The sequence below is a fragment of the Oncorhynchus nerka genome, linkage group LG25 (assembly GCF_034236695.1).
Source record: "Oncorhynchus nerka isolate Pitt River linkage group LG25, Oner_Uvic_2.0, whole genome shotgun sequence".
NCBI lineage: Eukaryota > Metazoa > Chordata > Actinopteri > Salmoniformes > Salmonidae > Oncorhynchus > Oncorhynchus nerka.
In genome coordinates this window covers 47,625,101-47,650,198 of record NC_088420.1, presented here as the reverse complement: position 1 = coordinate 47,650,198, position 25,098 = coordinate 47,625,101, and the positions used below count along the sequence as shown (strand labels likewise).

The window sequence follows — 25,098 nt, the reverse complement described above, 5'->3', positions numbered from 1 at the left end:
CGTGGCCTCATAGATGGAATGTTATTCATACTTTTCATAATCACCTTTTTATGTTTTACACCAAAAATCTGCTCTTTCTATGTCAAACATTTTGGAAAAAAAATTCAGTCTTCTGTGATGTATATAAAGTGTAATATTGGGATGTAAACTCAAAAATGTAATACATTTCAACTCTTTAACTGACATGGTAAAGGCGTCTTATTTTTCTAAGCCCATAACCATGTGTGTGAGGTGTATAGTTTTGTTTAAGACTACCAAGAAACACTCTGTGTGAGGCTACAGTCAGTGTTCAGATTTCAGTTTCCCTTTTAAGTCCCCGTCTTGTGACTGTTGAATTCGTATAGCCTCACAACCATCATCCTCTTTAACCACTTCACCGAATCTTTCAAAAACAGTACTTTTCTGGCCCTCTGTTCTCTTTCTTCTTAATATTGTAACTTTATGCCCAGTCCCAAAAGCATTTGGTGCGTGGACTATGCTTTAAAGTTTAGGCTTACACTAATGCCAGATAGCCTAAAATAAATGAAAGAAAAACCTCAATGCAGCCTATAAATATAAATTGCACAAGAATGATACATTTATGGATTTTTTTAAAGGTTTTGTTTTCTCTTCATGAGTCAACCCATGCATCACCAGTACACGCGTCTATACGTGTACACGCACACACACACACCTCCATCCAGCAGTACTGTATCCTGCAGCTCGTCCAGCTGTTTCCCTGTCTATGACCCACCTGCCCTCAAACAGCACTTCCCTTCCAGTCCCCTTAGTCTTCACTGTCCAGCAGGGACATGGACTAATGATCAAACAGTACAGGTCCAGAACTACTTTAAAAACACTTTAAACCCCATTTGGAACCGTACCCATGTTCTTTCCTGTGGTAGATCAGTGAGACTAAACCATGTTTCAATGGGTGCACTAGTCTAGCTAAACCACCTGATTCCACTGCACGAAGACAGGAACAACACACACCTACTACAGGAAGTATGTGTCACAAGCCTACTGCACATGTCTGAACCCTGTACACACACACACACACTGAGGGTACAATGTCAGTGTCAGTAGAAACAGGAAGTGTGTATGAATAGAGGAACAACAGAGGTTGACGTACACTGTACAGATGAGTCATTCATCTCTAAGCTTTAATACAATGTCACACCCTCACTGTGTCTATACTAGTCAGTCCCCGCAATATATGACATATTGTGGTTGAATAAAGTGGGCTGACTAAAGAGAAAACAGTACCTTTAAGAATTCACAAATGTATAATTATGATGTAATTTATATCTATAGGCTACATTGAGGTTTTTCGTTCATTATTTGAGGATATCTGGCATTAGTGCAACAACCTAAACTTTATGGCCTAACTGTATGCGCGCCAAATAGACACGCAAATCGCAAAAAGCATTTGGGAACGGGCTTAAAAAGGTAACATTGTTCCAGCAAAGCAAAAAGGACAATTTAATGGGTGGAATGTTATTAATATGGGTTGATAAATTTGATTTCCATTGATAATTTTTGTGTGATTTTGTTGTCAGCACATTCAACTATGTAAAGAAAAAAGTATTTAATAAGAATATTTCATTCATTCAGATCTAGGATGTGTTATTTTAGTGTTCCCTTAATTTTTTTGAGCAGTGTATTTCAACTCTATATCTGACATGGTACATGTCTTACATACACATGTACATGTAGATATGCCTTCTATCTAGCTTCTGATGGCCTAGCCAATGGCCGATTTAGCTAGCTAAATTATTTATCTCCCCAGAGACAACCAAAGAAAAATCCTGATTTTAAAAAAACTGAAAAGATTAAATCAGAACATCATTGAACATAATAAAATAATTGTAGAAGTCCCTCATTGTTCCCCACTATGTTTGGGTTAGTAATAATTTGTAAAGTGGCTCTATTTTACCTCAGCATGCATTTCTTTACCATTCTGAATGCCTGAAGAATCCATATGTTGTTCTGAAATATGAACACAGAAATACTGGACATTTTGAACTCTTATTATGATGGTGATTTGACAAAATTACAGTCATGGTCTTGACTCGGCCGCGGACCCACTGTCCCCCTCCCGGTCTTGACTCTGTCGCGGACCCACTGTCCCCCTCCCGGTCTTGACTCTGTCGCGGACCCACTGTCCCCCTCCCGGTCTTGACTCTGTCGCGGACCCACTGTCCCCCTCCCGGTCTTGACTCTGTCGCGGACCCACTGTCCCCCTCCCGGTCTTGACTCTGTCGCGGACCCACTGTCCCCCTCCCGGTCTTGACTCTGTCGCGGACCCACTGTCCCCCTCCCGGTCTTGACTCGGCCGCGGACACACTGTCCCCCTCCCGGTCTTGACTCTGTCGCGGACCCACTGTCCCCCTCCCGGTCTTGACTGTCCCTCCCGGTCTTGACTCTGTCGCGGACCCACTGTCCCCCTCCCGGTCTTGACTCTGTCGCGGACCCACTGTCCCCCTCCCGGTCTTGACTCTGTCGCGGACACACTGTCCCCCTCCCGGTCTTGACTCTGTCGCGGACCCACTGTCCCCCTCCCGGTCTTGACTCTGTCTTGCGGACACACTGTCCCCCCCCCGGTCTTGACTCTGTCTTGCGGACACACTGTCCCCCTCCCGGTCTTGTCGGCCGCGGACACACCCCTCCCGGTCTTCGACCGCGACACACTGTCCCCTCCCGGTCTTGACTCTGTCGCGGACACACTGTCCGGACACACTGTCCGCCTCCCGGTCTTGACTCGGCCGCGGACACACTGTGCCGCGGACACACCCCCTCCCGGTCTTGACTCTGTCGCGCGGACACACTGTCCCCCTCCCGGTCTTGACACACTGTCCCCCTCCCGGTCTTGACTCGGACACACTGCGTCTTGAAACACTGTCCCCCTCCCGGTCTTGACTCGGCCGCGGACCCACTGTCCCCCTCCCGGTCTTGACTCGGCCGCGGACCCACTGTCCCCCTCCCGGTCTTGACTCGGCCGCGGACCCACTGTCCCCCTCCCGGTCTGTCCCCCTCCCGGTCTTGACTCGGCCGCGGACCCACTGGCCGCGGACCCCTGTCCCCTCCCGGTCTTGACTCGGCCGCGGACCCACTGTCCCCTCCCGGTCTTGACTCTTGACTGTCCCCTCCCGGTCTTGACTCTGTCGCGGACACACTGTCCCCCTCCCGGTCTTGACTCTGTCGCGGACACACTGTCCCCCTCCCGGTCTTGACTGTCGCGGACACACCCCTCCCGGTCTTGACTTGACACACTGTCCCCCTCCCGGTCTTGACTCTGTCGCGGACACACTGTCCCCCTCCCGGTCTTGACTCGATCCACTGTCCCCCTCCCGTCGGACACCCACTGTCCCCCTCCCGGTCTTGACTCGGCCGCGGACACACTGTCCCCTCCCGGTCTTGACTCTGTCGTCCCCCTCCGGTCGGATCCACTGTCCCCTCCCGGTCTTGACTCGACCGCGGACACACTGTCCCCCTCCCGGTCTTGACTCGGCCGCGGACCCACTGTCCCCCTCCCGGTCTTGGTCTTAAATCGGTCTCACTTTAGGTGGCCTCGAACACAACATACATACAAATATGACAGTCACAGGATGGGGACTTCAAATGGAAAGTGAAATCTGGACACTGACTGTAGGTCTATAACATCTCACATAGCAGTAATATTAACTCCTGCAGACTTAAGCATTTCTTGCAGTGAAATTATACATAAAATGTATGAATAAATGTGACTTTGTAACAGGAGTGGAGAAATATGATTTATTTCTTTCAGCATCTTGAGAGAATGCCAATGCGTAGTTTCATACCATCTGTAGAGGTGCTGTCTTTATCAGCATCATAAAAACTGATAGTAGTTCAACCACATAAAATATGCATCCAAGCCGAACTAAAATCTTATCCGAAATAGCTAAATCAGGCAACAAAAAAAATTCTGCACCCCCTGTCCAAAAATCTGTACGCTGTCTCTGACTGTAGCTTATAGCACATTTTCTATATTAGCAGGTTAGGGTCAGGTGCGAGCCTCAGATTTTCACTTTGTCACATATAGTCGTGAGGTTGCGGATTGGTTATAGCGTTCGCAGGCGGGTGAACAAACAGCTGCCCCACTAGTCTATACAAAGCACAGAGGACTGTTGTGGTTGGTTAGTGTAGGCCATGGAAACACTTGAGCAAAACACTGAGGCAATACATTTCACAAATTCTCCTCATAAACTTGGCTTTAATCTTTGATAGATAGAAACGTTCAGTTACCTTTCCAAGAAGTTTACAGAAAGGCTGAATCACCTTAATGCGCCTCAGTATTAAAAAAATGCATACAGTCGTATAATAATAGCATTTAGAGGTAGGCTTTATTGCTACATTAATATCATCATCTGTTGGGTTTCCAGGTTCCCTCTACTAAGAAACACAGCATGTGAAGCAGATTATTACTAGGCTAATTCTGTTCCTTAGAGGCTGCCCTTCTTCTGCCAAACTAAACCAAACACACTCGGAGGGTGAGTCTGTAGCTCCAGAGACCTGAGTTGGTCTGTAGAGGCCTGGGCTGGCAATAATGGACTGAGCGGGTAATGCTGTTGGACTCCACTGTATGAGTGGTTCACACAAGGGCACCATTGTTTCTCCCTCTCAGTCTCTCGCCAATGGGCCTCCTCGCATGTTGCTAAAATCACCACTCAGACTTGTAACCAAGCGGGAATGACCACAGAAACGTATTAAAGTCATAGGAAAACAGATGAAGACAGAGGTGAACCGATGGCACAATAGATAACTAAAATACTTGTGTTGCTATAGAGAAAATGCTCAGCCTTGGCCTTGTGGTAATTTATTAATCTCTGACAAAACAGACTGATACACACAGCCAAACCTTTTGATTGAGGACACAATATAACATCATCTGAGACAGGAATCAAAACATGAGAAACTTGGTGTAATAAAATCCTACCTCTTTCGTCCAGACTTCATCCTACAGCAGTGAGCTCTCTCGGCAACTGAGGGAGCAGATTTTCCGCTTTGTCCAAATCTCTTTTCATCCTCCACTAATGCTTTGGCTTGTGATACACTCGCTGATCTCTAGTGCTCTCTCTGTCTAAAGCGTTCCTCTGAAGAGATATCAATGAACCGGGCTGAAAGTGACTTCCGCTTTTTAGTTCATCTTCTAAATAGTAGGAGATATTAGGAAACTTTTGCATGCAAGGTTTATTAACGTCACACTTGATTACTGCACTCATGTCTGTCTGATCAAGGTACTTATTTTAGCAAATGGAAGTACCCATGTCGAATCTCTCGCTCTCGCAGCAGTTAGTACACAAAGTATCTCTCAAAATTCACAAAAGCAAGAACACACACGAGCAATATTTGCACACACATTTGAGTAAGCGCTGTATCTCAGATTGGGTCTAATTTATAATTTTCTCAGTTTGTACTCGACTTTTCCCCGCTGCTCTACCTGTTCTCCTCGAAGTGGTTGATGAGGTTCAAGACTTTGGAGGGTTTCTCCCGGCTCTTCGCCATCATCGCCCCTCCTCTTCTCTCCTCCATGGTGGCTCTGAGGAGTGCTCTCTCCACACGCCCCAGCGGGTGGGCGGCGGACTTCGTCACCGGGCTCTGGAGGTGGGCTGGCTTCGGAGGCACTGAAGGGATGATTTGAAAAGGTCAGTTGTCAGGGCTAGAGAGGTCAGAGGTCATGTTGGCATGGCCACTCTAGGAGGCTTTCCGTGACTACATGAGCCTCTACCAGCATTTTACGGAATGTTGACTGTGTTTTGTGGAGTTTGGTGTTCTTGAAACACAAGGTGGCAGCACAGGTTACTAAAAGCTAGTCTCATTCCCAGAGTGTCTGCGACCCATGCCTATAAGCCTGCAAAACACGGCTACTTTAGGCACAACATTCATCACCCAGAATTAGATTGAAATATAGCCATTCTGTGGACTAGCAGTATCCTCTTATGGCATGAACTATTCTATAACCCATAGAGGGGATGGTCAATGGGCTGTTGTAATGTAGAGGGTTAGGAGCTTCCTTTTTATCTCTGGAGAATGATTCACTGTGTTCAAATAAAACAGGAATGCAACACCACTAAAAGCAAGGTTTCACCACTGTGTCACACACTGTCTGGTTACATAACTGTCTCTTCCTTGTGGCATGAGTTGTTTTGTCATACATGTTTTCAGCAGTGGTGGAAAAAGTAACCAATTGTCATACTTGAGTAAAAGTAAAGATACCTTAATAGAAAATGACTCAAGTAAAAGTGAAAGTCACACAGTAAAATACTACTTGAGTAAAAGTCTAAAAGTTTTTGGTTTTAAATATGCTTAAGTATCAAAAGTGAAAGTATAAATAATTTCAAATTCCTTATATTAAGCAAACCAGATGGCACAATTTTAGATTATTTTTTTAAACTTATGGATAGCGCACTCCAACACTCAGACATAATTTACAAATTAAGCATTTGTGTCTAGTGAGTCCGTCAGATCAGAGGAGGTAGAGATGACCAGTAATATTAGACAGCAATATTATCTGTACCTTGTGGTTTGGGCTGCAGTGAGGGCCTGCTGTCCGAACTTCTTCCATTGACACCCCCCCTGCTCTTCTCACTTGGACTCTTCCCACACAGACCTGTCCGACTGACCCTTGCACTGTGGGGGCTGCTGCTTAGAGCTGAAAGAGAGAGAGCGCAAAGAGGAATGGTGATATTCTCGACATCACTCAGTTGGCTGCGGTAGTGATAGAGCTGGGATCATATGACGTTTACCATGCCTCTGTTGTACTTATTTTGAAAGAGGACCTCCTCACTTCCATACCATATATCCTGTTTTTTTGTGATTCACATCCATGTTGCACCACAGACAGAACATATACCACTCACAGAATATCACCCACCCACAGCCACTGGCTTGAAGCGAGTGTAATACACTCCATTTCCTACTATTCATTTGGCCAATGGCCAGGGGGGAAAGTAAGCCGTTCCGGTACACCATCCCGGCAAAATAAATAGTGGGGGTACGCCGTACCAGTAAATCATCAGCCTATCACAATAATTAAAACAAAATGTCAAGAAAAGTGTAGGCTACTACACCACTATTTATCATTACCGTATGTCAGAGGCATGGAAAATGTGCGAATGACCTTGAAAACAATGCGATGTGATTCAAGGAGAACACTGCCATGGCCGAGACGAGTGGCTGACACTGAGACGCGCGCGAACAGCAGTGGAGGCATAAATCCTGGCCTAATTACACTGTGTGGTGTTTTGTATAGCAGATGTCTCTTAGCATTCACCACTGTGTTCGGAGGCTGGAACATGTTGCCAGTAGATGAACGGGAGCAGGTAGCCCAGGAAAGAAGTGATTGTTTGACAATCAGATGACCACATCATGACCGGTTGTGTTTATGCCACAATAAAAAAGGTCATACATTTTAAAAAGTTACATGATAAATCTTTCCCGACTAGGCACACAGATATCCTTATTGAATCCATAGGGATTCTATGTCATTCTATGATTAGACCCATAAAAAAAATGTTGGTGTACGCGCAAGCAAATGAGGTCCTGTACTGGGAAGAAATTAAATCTACTTTCACCCCTGCCCATGGCTGAACATTAAAGTCTCCACGTAGTTCATTATCATGCTAATGATCCAGATTATTGTCAACAGCACTGAGCCTGGTCTAACCATCTGGTAACAGATGGTATCACGGCTCAGGAGAAGACCCAGATGCAGACAGTTCGAATAACGGATGTTTACTATATAAACAGGGGGCAGGCAAAGGAAAGGGCAGGCAGAGGTAGGTAGTCCAGGGCAGAGTCCGTAAGGTAGAGAACGGCAGACAGGCCCCGTGCAGGCAGAATGATCAAAACTGGGAAAACTAGAAAACAGGCGCTTAAGGAAATAGGAGTAAAAAAAAAACACGCTGGTAGGCTTAACGAGACAAGTGGAACTGGCCACAGACAAACAGAGAACACAGGTATAAATGCATAGGGGATAAAGGGGAAGATGGGCGACACCTGGAGGGGGGTGGAGACAACCACAAAGACAGGTGAAACAGATCAGGGTGTGACAGATGGTCCATCTTCACTCCAGTGTGTTTAACCAATTCTGTCAGACTGTTTACACCAAGTCTATAGTCAGAAACACTCCACAGTCAAGTCTCTACAATTGCACAGCCATCCCCATTAAGGTAACACTACATGCCACTGTGTTGCTGCTAAGGCCAAAGCAGGTGGTATTGTTACTTTATTGAGAGTTTCCACAAAGAGCTTCATCATTCTAGGAAGTCTCCATTAAGGGCAGTCATGTAAAAACATGACTTAACTCCATTGAGGTATAAGAAGAACTCACATGTGTCGGTCGAGTGAGCACTCACACGACCCTTCACTCAGCAGCTATACAGTGTAATCAATGTGTAACATTGTCCATTGTCTCTGAGAGGCTGTCTATTCCTAGTGCTGCAGAGCCTGCGTTACTGCACGTGATGATGCAAGAAATGTTCGATGCAAGCAATTTTTTCTCCATGGTAATCTACAGAGAAAACGACAACGAGTTCACCGAAAGATCATGGAAGTGAAATTCTGTCCTAGTTCGACGGAACATTGAAATGCGGTAGTACAGGCAATCTCCCAAAAAATACACTTTATGTACATCACAGAAGACTGACATATAACAAAAGTGATATAGAAACAGCAGATTTTGTGTAAAAATAATAAATCATGTTGATTAAATGCTGAGAGAGAAAAAAATGAGTAACATTCCACTGCAGGAAAGGCTACACTCTTTTTATAGCTCTGCTTCAGTTACAGACAACAAGGCTTTTACAACAAATGGTCTAGTACTGATTTGACTAGGAAAGCCCCACGGTCTTTCTAAACACGGCCCAAGTTTCGTGGATAATTTTAGAGCTGGCCTTAAGAACTCGGCTGCTTACATGCTTGACCTCATCTGAAATCCCTTTAACAGGGACATTTCAAACATGTTTTGAGCCATATGACACATTTTTGGTTACAATCAAGTCTCCACGTCAAGTTGCCATGTTAGTGATTGTAGAGAGAGTTAGGAAAACCCTCTATTGTAAATAATGAAGGTTGTTATTAAGATGTTAAACACCCAGTCATTCTGCTGTAAATCACCAAGTAAACATCAATGGAGTGGAGTGTATGGACCTCAGGCCCTCACATTTTCCAGCATAGCTACTTCGCGCTGTTGTCTCTGGGTCAGCTACTCCTCGTTCACACACACCCACCCTATCGTTAAAAGTGGCCCGCCACAGATACCCATGCAAATTAGCAGCAAGCGCCCTGCTAAGCCAAAGCATGTGGATATTAAGATGTTAGGCAGCACAAAGGGCCCCTTTCTGGGTTAATTCAGAGATACATTTTTTCAGGTGGTGTAAAGTACCCAAGTAAAAATATTTGAAAGTACTACTTAAGTAATTTTTGGGGGTGTCTGTACATTAGTATTTATATTTTTGACTACTTTTACTTTACTACATTCCTAAAAATAAAAATCTGTACTTTTTACTTCATACATTTTCCCTGACACCCAAAAGTAGTCGTTACATTTTGAATGCTTAGCAGGACAGAAAATGGTCCAATTCACACACTTATCAAAAGGACATCCCTGGTTAATTTAAGACACTCTTTGAAAAAGTAGGCCTCAGATATTTATGGAAGATGGGAAGGGACTCGGAGGGGGGGTGCCAGGACAGAGAAGAGCTTTAACTGGACCGAGCTGACAGGGGTGGGATGGTGAAGAGACCAGAGGTGGCAGAACGGAGTGCTGGGGTTTGAGCATTCAAGCCATTTCATTCCACCAAGGAGGGGGCTTAGTTGTCTGTTGCTGATGTAAACATGGTCAGGTTATGATATGACAGCCTCGTGGGAGATGGGCCCATTCAAACAGCCTTTACTTAACAAGTCTGAGTATGTTCTCTCTAAGAAGACACACACATGCACGTGCGCACACTCACACAATTCAGTTTCAATTCAGTCAATTCAGAAAGTAAATTGAAATTGCAATTCAATATTTTAGAATCATTTAATCATTCATTTAAGTCATTTAGCAGATGCTCTTATCCAGAGCGACTTCATTCTCAATTATTGTTTAATAGATTGACTACAGTAAACGTTTAATGTAGAATCTAATTTCCTGAATTGAAACTAAATTGACCCCAAACCTGACACACATACACACACACACACACCACAACAGGACGGCACAAGACCAAACCAAGCCAAAGTTTTTGCAATTTCCAAATCACACAACTCCAATAATTAAAATCCTTTACTCTTCTCTTTTATATGGAATTCTTTCTTCTGATTCCAATTTAAAACCACATTAGCCCACATCAGTTAGAATACGTGAATATGGATGTTTGCAAGGTGAGCTTCTGAGCCTGGGGTAGAAGGCCAAACAGGATTCGGTAGAAACTGGAAAGTGAGCAAATATTGAACATTCACAGCTGAATCCAATAGTTAATAGTGAAGGCAGAACTCCGATAAACACAATCCCACCTGAGGCTCTGTCCTTGATTTACACTGTAGGAGACCTGCTACCATGGCAACTGGCCCGAACCTTCTCAACACTACAAAATATTTTACTATTGAGCAGGCAGGGAGAACAAGCTCGTGGGCATTCGCTTGTTTCCAAAGGATTTTAGACCAACTGGTGGAAATCATGGCATTCATTTCACTCAAGACAGTCATAAATTAATCCTCAAGAATGATCCAATGAAAATGATCAAAGACATGTATCTAGCATCTAACAAAAACAATTATAATGAAAAATATTCTCCCCAGTACTGAACTCTATCACCATATGGGAAGGCTGAGGAGTCTTGCCATGGCGCAGAGAGCTGAAAATAGGCCAAAATACTCGGTCCTCTTAATCTTTCATGACATCCGGAGAGAGGAAGAGTGAAGAAGATCCGTTTAAGAAAAAAAAGTTTACCTCAGGTCAGGGTCTGTGTGTTAAAGTCTCCAGTGTGCTGCTGGTGTTACTAAAGATATCTCCTCCGTTGAGACGACGCCTCCCTGTCCTTGCCGACACAGATACACAAGAATGCATGTTTACCGATACAACCGGGCTCAGAGAGGATGAAGGAATGTATCAATCTAACAAAAACCACTCTCCCTCTAATCAGAGATAAGAGCAGCGTATCCACATCCTTTACCTCACTGAGAGAGAGAAAATAACATCTTGTTGTGAAGCGGATGTTTGAAAAAGCTATCTAATTTGTGGTATAATTAGGGATGTGCATCTTTCCATTTCAAGATGATTCGATACCTGTCTAGATACATGGGCTACAATACGACACAGGAACGATACGTTTTAGTTTGAAACGATTCGGTTTGATTAGAGGAACGAATCGATGCAATTCGGTGCGATGTGATTCGATGCACTAACATAGGTTGCATAAACACGTTCATTTTCTATTTTAAATTCAAATCTGCTGCTGATGGAGCTCATGAGCTGGGCATCTGAGCTAGATCTGTCTGAGCTGACTCTTTGTGTGTGTGTGTAATTGATGTATAAGTCTAGGGTGTATGTAGACAACTAAGCGGATCCATAGCACAAAAAAATTGTGAACCGGCAATTCGTAACGTTTTAATCAATTTTCTGCCCGATTGCATGCTAGATCTAGATCGGTTTGGAGTGTCACATAAGAGCATAATGCCTTTGTTACAAAAACCCATTGATACTGCTCTCTCTCTCTCGCTCTCTAATCCCTCTCTCACTAATCCTGATACAACATGTGTGTCCGACACTCAAGTCAGAGCTGTGAGTAAAAACAATAGGCACACCTGTCTTTCTGCACCCAGCCACCACCCAGAGAGGGGAGTGCCTGTGCTTCAGACTATAGCTGCAAACCCTGGTCTAAGTTACTGTTTTTACTTCTAACCTAAAATAAACCAGAGCCCTGTGTCCCAAGGGGACACCCCACTCTCAGCACACTGCATATCTAACAGTATTTATAATCAAATCTGCCTGGGATTCAAAATGGGTGGTAATTCTCAGTGATTTCCAGTTATGAGCAGGGTTGTGTGAGTGCACACAGGAATAATGGAAGCAATTCCGATTTTAAAGTGAATACATCCACAACATATGAGTGAATATATCCCACAATCCATAAATTGTCTTTGGACTCCTGTCTGCAATTATGAAATACTGTGACTTGATATCATTATCTAATACTTTCACTGCAAAGGGCGACAGTTGTGGGAATAGTCTAACTCCAGAAATATATGTATACCAACCACAATAGCACATTCATCTAAGAAAACAGAGAAAAACATGAGAGAGAGGCGGGGATAAACTGAATCACTGACATAACCTGAGAATAAACTCACCCAAAGCCTCTTTACAGAGTAGTAGGAAATCCTTACAGGGCAGACAAGGTAGCTCAAGCCTCCTGTAGGAGTAGTAGGGAAAGTCTGGCAGTAACATGCAATCTTCCCAGGCAGGCAGGCACTGCAGCTCAGAGTTAAGTGACTCAGCTCAGCGGAGAGACTCACCAATAAGGGGAAGACTACTTCTTCCTTCCCTCCACCCCCCTTCTCTCTCTCTCTCTCAAAACAACTAGAGGGATATAAGACACAGAGAGAGTGCATAGTGCACAAACACACGTGCAAACACACACCAGCACACTTCACCATAGCACTATCGTCGCAGCGATAAGGGGAAGGGTAAATTGGCTCTGAAAGGATGTGTAATTCAATAAAATGTTATAGAATTTTCAGTCTCTTTCTTCCTCAGGCTGTCTACACACACAGCACAAGGACTGAGACTAGAAAGAGAAAGACACAGAAAGTTAGCCACCCAGTGTTGGGGAGTAGTGAACTAAGTTACATGTAGTAGCTTAGTTTTTAATTGAACTAAGTTCAAATCAAGGTAGTGTTTTCAGTAGTTAATTACTTTTTTTTTGCCATGTAGCGTTGTAGCTAACTACTGAAACTACACACTACATTTTTTGCTAAAATAAAATATTGGTGAAGTAGGCAATAATTTCCTTTCTTTTTCAGCAACAGAGCTGCGTAATTTTCACTTGAAATATTGTTTTTGTGTTTAATAGGCTAAATTTCACAAACATACGATCCCAAAGTCATCGGTTCTTGCAATTTGTAGTCAATTGTCACACCCTGATCTGTTTCACCTGTCCTTGTGATGGTCTCCACCCACTCCAGGTGTTGCTCGTTTTCCCCAGTGTATTTATCTCTTTGTTTCCTGTCTCTCTGTGCCAGTTTGTCTTGTATGTCCAAGTCAACCAGTGTGGATTTTTTCCATGCGTGTTCCTTTTCTATTCTCTTTTTTACTAGTCCTCCTGGTTTTGACCCTTGCCTGTTTCTGGACTCTGTACCCGCCTGTCTGACCATTCTGCCTGCCTTGACCTCGAGCCTGTCTGCCACTCTGTACCTCCTGGACTCTGAACTGGTTTTGACCTTTTGCCTCTTTCCTACCCTGTTTTGGATCAATAAATATCTAAGAGTCCAACCATCTGCCTCCTGTGTCTGCATCTGGGTCTTGCCTTGTGCCGTGATAGTCAATGACATTTCAGATTTACATATGATACTTTTTCACAAAGTAGTTAGTGAGAGTAGCTATATTTTCAGAGTAGCTTCCTGTGGCATATTGTATCGGAAGCCACGTGACCACTTGGGGAACTCAAGTTGGAGAGTGGGATATGTTGGAACAGTAATCACCAGAAACAGTTTGAGCAGCTCAAGGTATTAATCATGCATGCTCCAGTACTGAGGTTCTAGGATGAAAAGCTCAAAACTAAAATCTCAGCAGATGCCTCTAAAACAGGTTTAGGTGCAGTGTTACAGCAGTATGCCACTAGATGGCGCCCATTCACATGCCTCCATGGCTCTGGCAACTTCTGAGTGTAACTAACTATGGTCAGACTGAGAAAGAGGCAATGTAACTGTCATATGCATATAAGATATACCATGTGTTTATCTATGGAAAACAGTGTGGGCCAAAACATAAACCTTTTGGTTACTATTGCAAAGAAGGATCTGGTGTACACACCACCAAGGGTACAGAGACTGTTTCTAAAACTTCAGAAATATGACGTGCAACTCGAGTACAGGCCAGGGAAAGAATTGTTAGTGGCAGACACATTGTCCAGAGCTTTAGACAGCCCAGAACCAAACCAGATATACGAGCAGGACGAGACCATACATGTAAACCTTATCAGAAAGAGCTGCCTAGTCTCAGATGAAATGTGGACAGTTATTTCACATGCTACTGCAGAAGATGAGTGTTTGCAAACGGCGATTCAAGCCATAACATACAGCTTGTCTGCACAAGCTATGATATACCCAAATGGTCAATACAGGGATGAGCCATCTGTACCTGGCGGAATTCTGTTTAAGAGTTCAAGAATTGTGATACCAAGTGGGTTGCAGAAAAACATGCTGATCAAAATACACAAGGGCCATCTAGGGATGGAGAAGTCAAAACGACGTGCAAACGCAGTGTCATTTTGGCCCTAGGTGAATACTGATATAGAGCAGACAATCAGAAATACAGAGCAAAGAGACAATGTGGGTTGAAGAAAAATAGGTATTGAGACCATGGGGCAAAGTAGGAATAGATCCCTGTTCTCTTGGAGGGAGAGAACAATGTTCTACTGACTATTACTCTCATTACACAGAGAGCTTTGCTGAAGGACACTACTGCTAGTCAGGAGATCATTCTTTGCTCGCCATGGGGTCGAAGAAATTGTGCGTACGGACAACGCCTCACAGTTCAGCTTTCAGTGATTCTTCTAAATTGTACTGGTTCGAGCGTGTCACATCCAGCCCACTGTTCCCACGGTCTAATGGGTTAGTCGAGAACAGTATCAAAACAGTGAAACTACCGGTTAGGAAAGCTCTGGACTCAAAGACAGATCCGTAACTAGCTTTGTTAAACTACAGGGCCACGCCACTAAAACATGGTCTGTCTCCTGCAGAGCCGTTGGTCAACAGGAAACTCAAACTAGGTTGACAGTACTCCTAGAAACAGAGAAGGATGACAAGGTCATTTTTAACAAACAGAGAGAAAAGGGTGAACAGAAATGAACTATGAAAACAGGTCCAAGGTGCTCAGTGCACTCAGTCCAAATGATAGAGTGAAAATGCATGATGGTAAAACGTGGAGCCAAGTGACCACTTGAGGGACGTGCAGCCCCCGCACAGGAGTTTAAAACCTCTTGAGGCTAGTATTTTGATGTTTGGATGAAAAACATGCCCAAAGTAAACTGCCTATTTCTCAGGCCCAGAAGCTAGAATATGCATATAATAGGCAGATTAGGATAGAAAACACTCTTAAAGTTTCCAAAACGGTCAAAATATTGTCTGAGTATAACAGAACTGATATTGCAGGTGAAAACCTGAGGAAAACCCATCCAGGAAGTGCTGTTTTTCTGAAACCCCTCTTTTCCAATGCAAGTCTATCCTCCATTTAAAGTGATATCAACCAGATTCCTTTCCCTATGGCTTCCACAAGGTGTGAAGAGTCTTTAGACATAGTTTCAGGCTTTTATTCTGAAAAATGAGCAAGAATGATCACATCGTGTCAGTGAATAGCTAGAAGTCCTCAGATTTCTGTATGCGAGCGCCACTGGAGCGAGACCTTTTCATTCTCTCTTCTATTGAAAAGGCTACCGGCAGGTTGAAATATTATCGATTATTTATTGTAAAATCTGAGGATTGATTATAAAAAAGTTTGACATGTTTCTACGAACCAAATGGAGGTTTTTGGATATAAAGAGAATCTTTATCGAACAAAACATTTTTTTTTTGTATAACTAGGAGTCTCGTGAGTGCAAACATACGAAGATCATCAAAGGTAAGCGATACATTTTTATTGCTTTTCTGACTTTCGTGACCAATCTACTTTGCTGCTAGCTGTTTGAAATGTTTTGTCTGCTGAGAGCTGCCCTCACATAATTGCATGGTTTGCTTTCACCGTAAAGCCTTTTTGAAATCTGACACACCAGGTGGATTAACAACAAGCTAAACTGCATTTTGGTATATTGCACTTGTGATTTCATGAAAATTTTATAATTTTAGTAATTTAATTTGAATTTAGCGCTCTGCAATTCACCGGATGTTGACGAAAATGATCCCGCTAAAGGGATCAGTGCGCCAAGAGGTTTTTAAGATCGGGAGATTCCAGCTCAATGCACTATACTTGTGCGGCTCCAGTTAACTTGAACAAAGAAGAGCTTATGTTGTAAAGAACAATTATTTTCTTTAGTATTTCTTAGACATGAAGATGCAACACTTCCCCAACACTAGCCACCCACTGCCCTACTACTCTCCTGAACACTCCATATTTAACACCTGGATAACCACTCTCTAACAGCCTCCTGTAGCTTTCTGTCTGTTCACCTCCCCATACAAACATCTACAAACACCTCCTTTAGCTACGCTACCAATTCCCCCTAGCCAAAACCAGTATGAAGTCCAAAGTAAATGTTAGTGTCATACTACCCATGAGCAACCAACAACAAAAAAACAATACTAACTTTCCTGCAGTCAAATGACCAAACCGCCCTATAGTGGCCTCAGGTGTGGAATGTTATTAATATTTTTCCTAATTTCAAAATAAATAAAACCTTTTTTTTTTACGTAGAAAAAATTGTGTTTCTATGTCAAACAGTTTTGTTATATTTCAGTCTTCTGTGATGTATATAAAGTGTATTATTGGGATGCAAACTCAAAATTGAATACATTTCAACTCTATATCTGACATGGTACTGACATGGTCTTATGTTTTTAAGGCCATAATTATGTGTGTGTGAGGTTGCATACAGTGCATTCGGGAAGTATTCTTCCCCTTTTCCACGTAGAAAAAGGGAAGAATACGTTACAGCTTTATTCTAAAATGGATTAAATAAAACATTTTCCTCATCAATCTACACACAATACCCCATTATGACAAAGCAAAAACCGGAAATAGCTTATTCACATAAGTATTCAGACCCTTTGCTATGAGACTCAAAATTTAGCACAGATGCATCTTGTTTCTATTGATCATCCTTGAGATGTTTCTATAACTTCATTGGAGTCTACCTGTGCTAAATTCAATTGATTGGACATGATTCGGAAAGGAACACACCTGTCTACATAAAGTCCCACATTTGACAATGTCAGAGCAAAAACCAAGCCATGAGGTCGAAGGAATTGTCCGTAGAGCTCCGAGACAGGACTATGTCGAGGCACAGATCTGGGGAAGGGTACCAGCAAAAATTCTGCAGCATTGAAGGTCCCCAAGAACACAGTAGCCTCTATTATTCTTATATCCTTATATAAACAAGATTCTCTGGTCTGATGAAACCAAAATTGAACTCTTTGGCCTGAATGCCAAGAGTCACGTCTGGAGGAAACCTGGCACCATTCCTACAGTGAAGACTGGTGTGGGGATGTTTTTCAGCGGCAGGGACTGGGAGACTAGCCAGGATCGTGGGAAAGATAAATGGAGGAAAATACAGAGAAATCTTTGATGAACAACGACCCTAAGCACACAGCCAAGACAACGCAAGAGTGGCTTCGGGACAAGTCTCTGAATAATCTTGAGTGGCCCAGCAAGAGCCCGGACTTGAACCCGATCAAACATCTCTAGAAAGACCTGAAAATAGCTGTGCAGCAACACTCCCCATCCAACCTGACAGAGCTTGAGAGGATCTGCAGAAAACAATACAGATGTGCCAAGCTTGTAGTTTCATACCCAAGAAGACCCGAGGCTGTGATCGCTGCCAAAGGTGCTTCAACAAAGTACTGAGTAAAAGGTCTGAATACTTATTAAATGTTTATACATTTGCAAAACAATTTACAAACCTGTTTTTGCTTGGTCATTATGGACTATTGTTCGTAGATTGATGAGGATAAAAAACTATTTAATACATTTTAAAATAAGGTTTTAACGTAACGAAATTTGGAAAAAGCCAAGGGGTCTGAATGCTTCCTTGAATACCTTGAAGTAGTTGTTCCCTTTGCTCTGCAAGGGCCGTGGCTTTTGTGGAGCGATGGGTAATGATGCTTTGTGGGAGGCAGTAGTTGATGTGTGCAGAGGGTCCCTGGTTCGAGCCCAGGTAGGGGCGAGGAGAGGGATGGAAGCTATACTGTTACATTTAAGACCAAGAAACACTCTGTGTGACCCTGATTTAGCCTGCAGTAAAAGGTTAAATGGAAAGTAAAGAGATCTAAAAGTCGTTTGAGATAGATCTAAACTATCTTTCTTACGTTTCACAGAAGTCTGTGCAGAGAACTGTGAGTGGAGCTTCCGCATAGTCGGCTATCTGTCTGTGTGTCTGTCACCGTGTCTTGCAGAATTTCTCGCAACAGTGTAACGCAGATGTACAGGTTCTCAGATTCTAACAGTCAGCTCATGACAGAACCTACTGTATAACACAGGAAGCCAGTATTCTATTCTATTCTAACACACACACACACACACACACACACACACACACACACACACACACACACACACACACACCCTGTGACATCAGCTGTTGGGGAATGGAGGGTATGGCAGTCATTTCCTTCCATCCCTTTATTAACCAGTCTGACTAGTAGGTATTCCTCTCTGCAGCTATCTCATTGCATGCTTTCTTAATGCATAGCGTTAATACTGTGGTAGCTACTATATTATTACCAAGGAGACACAAGGTTAACAATGTTTAGGACCTCAAGACCCTCAACAAAACGAGTGTCTAAAAACCTGCAACCATGTGCATTATCTGCTACCTGGCCTTTAAAAGTACCAGAGAGCCCACTCTGCCACTCTGGATATTTGATCATTTTGAAGAGTATATTGTGCCAAACAATATGTCTAAAAATAATCTATATCCAAAAGGGTAGTTTTGAGATATTCATATTTTTTACTGTTGAATAAATGTATGTGAAAATGTGTATTTCAGAATCTAGATATACTCCATATTTGAGAGAACATTATAAGGAGTATAATGACACCAAGATGTTGTCTGTGGAATGTAAGGTTCACGGATCATAAGGTCTTATAGGAGGCATGTACAGGTCTAAAAAGGGCCTAAAATTGCCACTTTCATCATGATTTTCTCAATAAGTATTTGTTATACAAATGTAAAAAGCATTTGAAACATCCTTCCTCCAAATGAAGTAACTATGTGAGAATTGCGAGAACAATCAGAGATACCCAAAATATTTTCAGACTATGCTGGCATGGAATCACCTTGTAGTGAAAAGGAGAGTTAAACCCAGTGTTCGAGTAGCAGTTCCAGACTGAACTCCCAGAGACCAGATGACCGATTGACCGACCGACCGACAGGAGGATTTACAGTAAGGCCTGTTGAACCACCCAGACCTTCATCAGATGAACACTCCCCTCACCCACTAGTTCACAGTCCAATTTTAGATTATAGGCTACCCCCTCTGAGGCTGATCAATGGGGAACACTGGAAGAGAGGGATAGAGGGAGGGAGGGAAGGAGAAAGAGAGTGAAGGGGGGGTGGCATATGACAGGACATGCATTCAAAGTGGGGGGGGGCAGCAGATAAACACAGAGGAAGAAATAGAAATACAATGAATAGAAGGAAAGGACAGACGAACATAGAGAGAACGGGGGTAAGAAGACTGGCAGATGAGAAGAGATGGAGGACGGTAGAAAGCAAAAGTGTGGCACAGAAGGGAGAGACTCATACATAATTACTGCGTTAAGCCACACCCACACACAACACACACACACATTTTCTGTGAACCTGTGTGCTGCCAAGGGGAGTATTTCTACAGTCCAGCATGCATTCCCCTTCCCTCTGCACTGCTCATCTAATCTGGATGGGACCACATTCCTCGTTGACACCCTTTTTCATTCTATTACTTTCATTTTCTCTCTGCGCTAAACAGAGAGAAAACCGACATACACTCTGTCCCACATACCCGTGCTCAAACGCAGCATTGGCTTAACATCACACGACTACACTTGGTTAAACTGAGAAGCATTGACAGTGTTATCACCTCGGGCTGGGGGAAGGAAGGAGAACGCTTTTAGAAAAGGAAAGCTCAGGACAATGAGCAGTACACCATGCTCACATCTACACAGCACCGCAGGGCCTGTCATTTCACAAAGGTTAAATACTCCTCTTTTAGTACAGTAGACTACAGTAGCTAATGAACAGAAACTAATAGTAGGAGAGAGGGGAGATAAGAGATAGCAATATTAAAAGAGGAGATTGTGATATTGAGAGTGAGAAAGGGATCAAGTTGACCTTTAGCGTGTTCGATCTTCACCCCGACACAGGCCTCCTCATCAGTGTTCTTGGAATGGAAACAGCTGGGCTTGCCTTTCTTTTCTGCAATGACAAGTCCAAATGTTACCAAATGCTAATATATCAAGTTTACTGTAACGTACTGTAAGACACACCAAGACCCAAACATTCACCCAACATGGAAAGAACAGGGGCAAGAGGAAGTAGTTTATAGAGCTCAATGATTTATTGAATAGGAGAGAGAAAGAGAGAGAGAGAGAGAGAGAGAGAGGATCGAATTCTGGAATCTCTTGTGTAGCTTTTGCAGGATTCTGAACAGCTGCTATATGCATATTTTGAGCAATTCTGATCCTCTGGTTCACATGAGGGGAGAGTTATTATTTTATTTGTTTGGAAATAAAATAATATTCCATCCCTCAGAGATTTAATTCTAATTAGTTAGAATGTGATATGTAGGGCATCCTCACTAGGGAGAGCTAAGACACTCACCAGAGCCATTTCATATGCACATAAAATATTAAAGAGGAAACAGCCATGCTATTAATACCATGATAGGCCCACACACATACAGTGCATACGGAAAGTATTCAGACCCTTGGACTTTTTCCACATTTTGTTACGTTACAGCCTTACTCTAAAATGAATTAATTAAATAAAAATCCACATCAATCTACACCATAAAACCCCATAATGACAAAGGGAAAACAGGTTTTTATTAAAAACTGACATAGCTTATTTACATAAGTATTCAGACCCTTTGCTATGAGACTCAAAATTGAGCTCAGGTGCATCCTGTTTCCATTGATCATCCTTGAGATGTTTCTACAACTTGATTGGAGTCTACCTGTGCTAAATTCAATTGATCGGACATGATTTAGAAAGGCACACACCTGTCTATATTAAAAAGTCCCACAGTTGACAGTGCATGTCAGAGCAAAAGATAGGATTGTGTCGAGGCACACATCTGGGAAAGGGTACCAAAACAGTTCTGCACCATTGAATGTCCCCAATTACACAGTGGCCTCTTTCATTCTTAAATGGAAGAAGATTGGAACCACCAAGACTCTTCCTAGAGCTAGCCGCCCGGCCAAACTGAGGAATCGGGGGAGAAGGGTCTTGGTCAGCGAGGTGACCAAGAACCCGATAGTCACTCTGACAGAGCTCCAGAGTTCCTCTTTGGTCTGAATACTTTCTGAAGGCACTGTATACACACACACGCAAAATGTTCCGATCTTTCTTAAATTTCAACATAAACAGCAGCCACATTCTAATGTTTGCCATTATGACAGTAACAGTCAGGATGCTGAAGTCCAATACTAACATCAACCAGACATTCTCGATGTTACAGTACAGAGGAAACTGCCAAAGTGAAAGTGAGTATTGAGTATTTAGGGGAATAGAGTACATGCTTACTGTGGGGCCATGGAGGGGGGTGGGTGTGTGTGTGTGAGGGTATGATATCCGGCTGCAGGGATTAAAGAGGGCTTTCTACACCCACCATCTGGACTCCTGATGCCAGGCTTTCCAGCTGTTCACACACACACACACACACACACACACACACACACACACACACACACACACACACACACACACACACACACACACACACACACACACACACACACACACACACACACTTTAGTATAGATTGCAGAAAACGTGTTTCCTATCCAAGGCAGTGAGCAGTACAGTAGCAGTACATTCATGCAGTTGAAGTCGGAAGTCATTAAAACTCATTTTTCAACCACTCCACAAAATTCTTGTTGACAAACTATAGTTTTGGCAATTGGAGGTGTACCTGTGGATGTGTTTCAAGGCCTACCTTCAAACTCAGTGCCTCTTTGCTTGACATCGTGGGAAAATCAAAAGAAATCAGCAAAGACCTCAGAAAAAAATTGTAGACCTCCACAAGTCTGGTTCATCCTTGGGAGCCATTTCCAAACGCCTGAAGGTACCACGTTCATCTGTACAAACAATAGTACGCAAGTATAAACACCATGAGACCACAGAGCCGTCATACCGCTCAGGAAGGAGACACGTTCTGTGTCCTAGAGATGAACATACTTTGGTGCGAAAAGTGCAAATCAATCCCAGAACAACAGCAAAGGACCTTGTGTACCTGTTTCCTCTAGCAACTTCACAAGTATCTATATCCAAAAGGAAACGAGTCCTATATTGACATAACCTGAAAGGCCGCTCAGCAAGGAAGAAGCAACTGCTCCAAAACCACCATAAAAAAGCCAGACTATGGTTTGCAACTGCACATGGAGAAATGTACTCTGGTCTGATGAAACAAAAATAGAAGTGTTTGGCCATAATGATCATCGTTCTGTTTGGAGGAAAAAGGATGAGGATTGCAAGCCGAAGAACACCATCCCAACCATGAAGCATAGGGGTGGCAGCATCATGTTGTGGGGGTGCTTTGCTGCAGGAGGGTCTGGTAAACTTGACAAAATAGATGGCATCATGAGGGAGGAAAATGATGTGGATATATTGAAGCAACATCTCAAGACATCAGTCAGGAAGTTAAAGCTTGGTTGCAAATGGGTCTTCCAAATGGACAATAACCCTAAGCATACTTCCAAAGTCGTGGCAAAATGACTTAAGGACAACAAAGTCAAGGTATTGGAGTGGCCATCACAATGCCCTGACCTCAATCCTATAGAACTGAAAAAGCGTGTGCGAGCAAGGAGGCCTACAAACCTAACTCAGTTAAACCAGGTTTGTCAGGAGGAATGGGCCAAAATTCACCCAACTTATTGTTCGAAACTTGTGGAAGGCTACCTGAAATGTTTGACCCAAGTTAAACAATTTAAAGGCAATGCTACCAAATTCTTATTGAGTGTATGTAGACTTCTGAGCCACTGGGAATGTGATGAAAGAAATAAAAGCCTAAATAAATAATTATCTCTACTATTATTCTGACATTTCCCATTCTTTAAATGTATTTGGCTAAGGTGTATGTAAACCTCCGTACGTACAGTTGAAGTCGGAAGTTAACATACACCTCAGACAGACAGACAGACAGACAGACAGACAGACAGACAAGCAGCTTATGCAAACAATTATTGACCCACCAGACATTCAACCCATAGCACGATACAGCCAACTATGAACCCCTCCATCCCACACCAGCACATGACCTGTGTTGCCATAGCAGCCGTGAAAACACACCCGTTGGAAGGCTGGGGACAGAGACACTGCACTTTGTTTTTTCAGTTCCTTGTTCCTGATTGCGCAACCCGTTCTTCATCACGTTCTAACACAGGACAACAGAGCTGTGATCGGGCGCACTCAGTCCAGTGCAGCCCAGTGATTGGACAGGCCTGAGGAGTGATGGGAGCCATAGGTCAGTTATGGGGCACGGGGACGAACACTGTCAATGACAGCCATTCAGTCAGACGACAGGTGACACAGAGGTGACAATGATATTCATTGTCGATTAGGAGTGATGAGAGATGTTATGAAAGAAAAAACGAGTGACTATACAAAGCTGTGATGAAGGTGTCTGACACCGTTACTGTGCATAGTGTGGGTGTTTGAATCAGGGCTATGTTTTGTTTTGTATGGAAAAATACCAACAATCATGTCCTTCAGGGCAAATGACCTGCCAACCACCTGAGAGCTGTGGTGTTAAGCTTCTACTGCAGTGTGTCAATTCGAATCAAATGTTATTTGTCACATGCGCCAAATATAACAGGTGGAGACTTTTCCATGAAATGCTTGCTTACAAGCCCTTCGCAACAATGCAGAGTTTTTTTTTAAAGATAATAAAAATAGTAACACAAGAGAAATAAAATACACAGGAATGGAGCTAAATACAGAGAGTACCAGATCAATGTGGAGCTAAATACAGGGAGTACCAGATCAATGTGGAGCTAAATACAGGGAGTACCAGATCAATGTGGAGCTAAATACAGGGAGTACCAGATCAATGTGGAGCTAAATACAGAGAGTACCAGATCAATGTGGAGCTAAATACAGGGAGTACCAGATCAATGTGGAGCTAAATACAGGGAGTACCAGATCAATGTGGAGCTAAATACAGAGAGTACCAGATCAATGTGAAGCTAAATACAGGGAGTACCAGATCAATGTGAAGCTAAATACAGGGAGTACCAAGTCAATGTGGAGCTAAATACAGGGAGTACCAGGTCAATGTGGAGCTAAATACAGGGAGTACCAGATCAATGTGGAGCTAAATACAGAGAGTACCAGATCAATGTGGAGCTAAATACAGAGAGTACCAGTACCAGATCAATGTGGAGCTAAATACAGAGAGTACCAGTACCAGATCAATGTGAAGCTAAATACAGGGAGTACCAGATCAATGTGAAGCTAAATACAGGGAGTACCAGGTCAATGTGGAGCTAAATACAGGGAGTACCAGATCAATGTGGAGCAAAATACAGAGAGTACCAGATCAATGTGGAGCTAAATACAGAGAGTACCAGTTACAGATCAATGTGGAGCTAAATACAGGGAGTACCAGTACCAGATCAATGTGGAGCTAAATACAGAGAGTACCATATCAATGTGGAGCTAAATACAGAGAGTACCAGTACCAGATCAATGTGGAGCTAAATACAGGGAGTACTAGTACCAGATCAATGTGGAGCTAAATACAGGGAGTACCAGTACCAGATCAATGTGGAGCTAAATACAGGGAGTACCAGTTACAGATCAATGTGGAGCTAAATACAGAGAGCACCAGATCAATGTGGAGCTAAATACAGAGAGTACCAGTTACAGATCAATGTGGAGCTAAATACAGAGAGTACCAGATCAATGTGGAGCTAAATACAGAGAGTACCAGTACCAGATCAATGTGGAGCTAAATACAGAGAGTACCAGTACCAGATCAATGTGG

At 43.1% G+C, this 25,098-nt stretch overlaps 1 protein-coding gene across 9 annotated transcripts in view; it reads right to left on the bottom strand.

Moving 5' to 3' along the window:
* The window catches only part of fgd4a (FYVE, RhoGEF and PH domain containing 4a), a 106,641-nt gene that overhangs the window by 21,020 nt on the left and 60,523 nt on the right, over positions 1-25,098 (bottom strand). For 4 of the 9 annotated variants that reach the window (XM_029634667.2, XM_065009810.1, XM_029634669.2 and 1 more), the window contains exons 2-4: positions 20,226-20,309; positions 6,518-6,652; positions 5,441-5,624 (exon numbers count right to left, since the gene is read on the bottom strand). In XM_029634667.2, coding sequence (XP_029490527.1) covers positions 5,441-5,624; positions 6,518-6,652; positions 20,226-20,309 — 403 coding nt within the window. Of the gene's footprint in view, positions 1-733; positions 826-4,936; positions 5,400-5,440; positions 5,625-6,517; positions 6,653-12,336; positions 12,538-13,139; positions 13,375-20,225; positions 20,310-25,098 lie in introns of those variants that run through there. The other 5 variants (XM_065009809.1, XM_029634670.2, XM_065009811.1 and 2 more) reach the window with 5 other exon arrangements.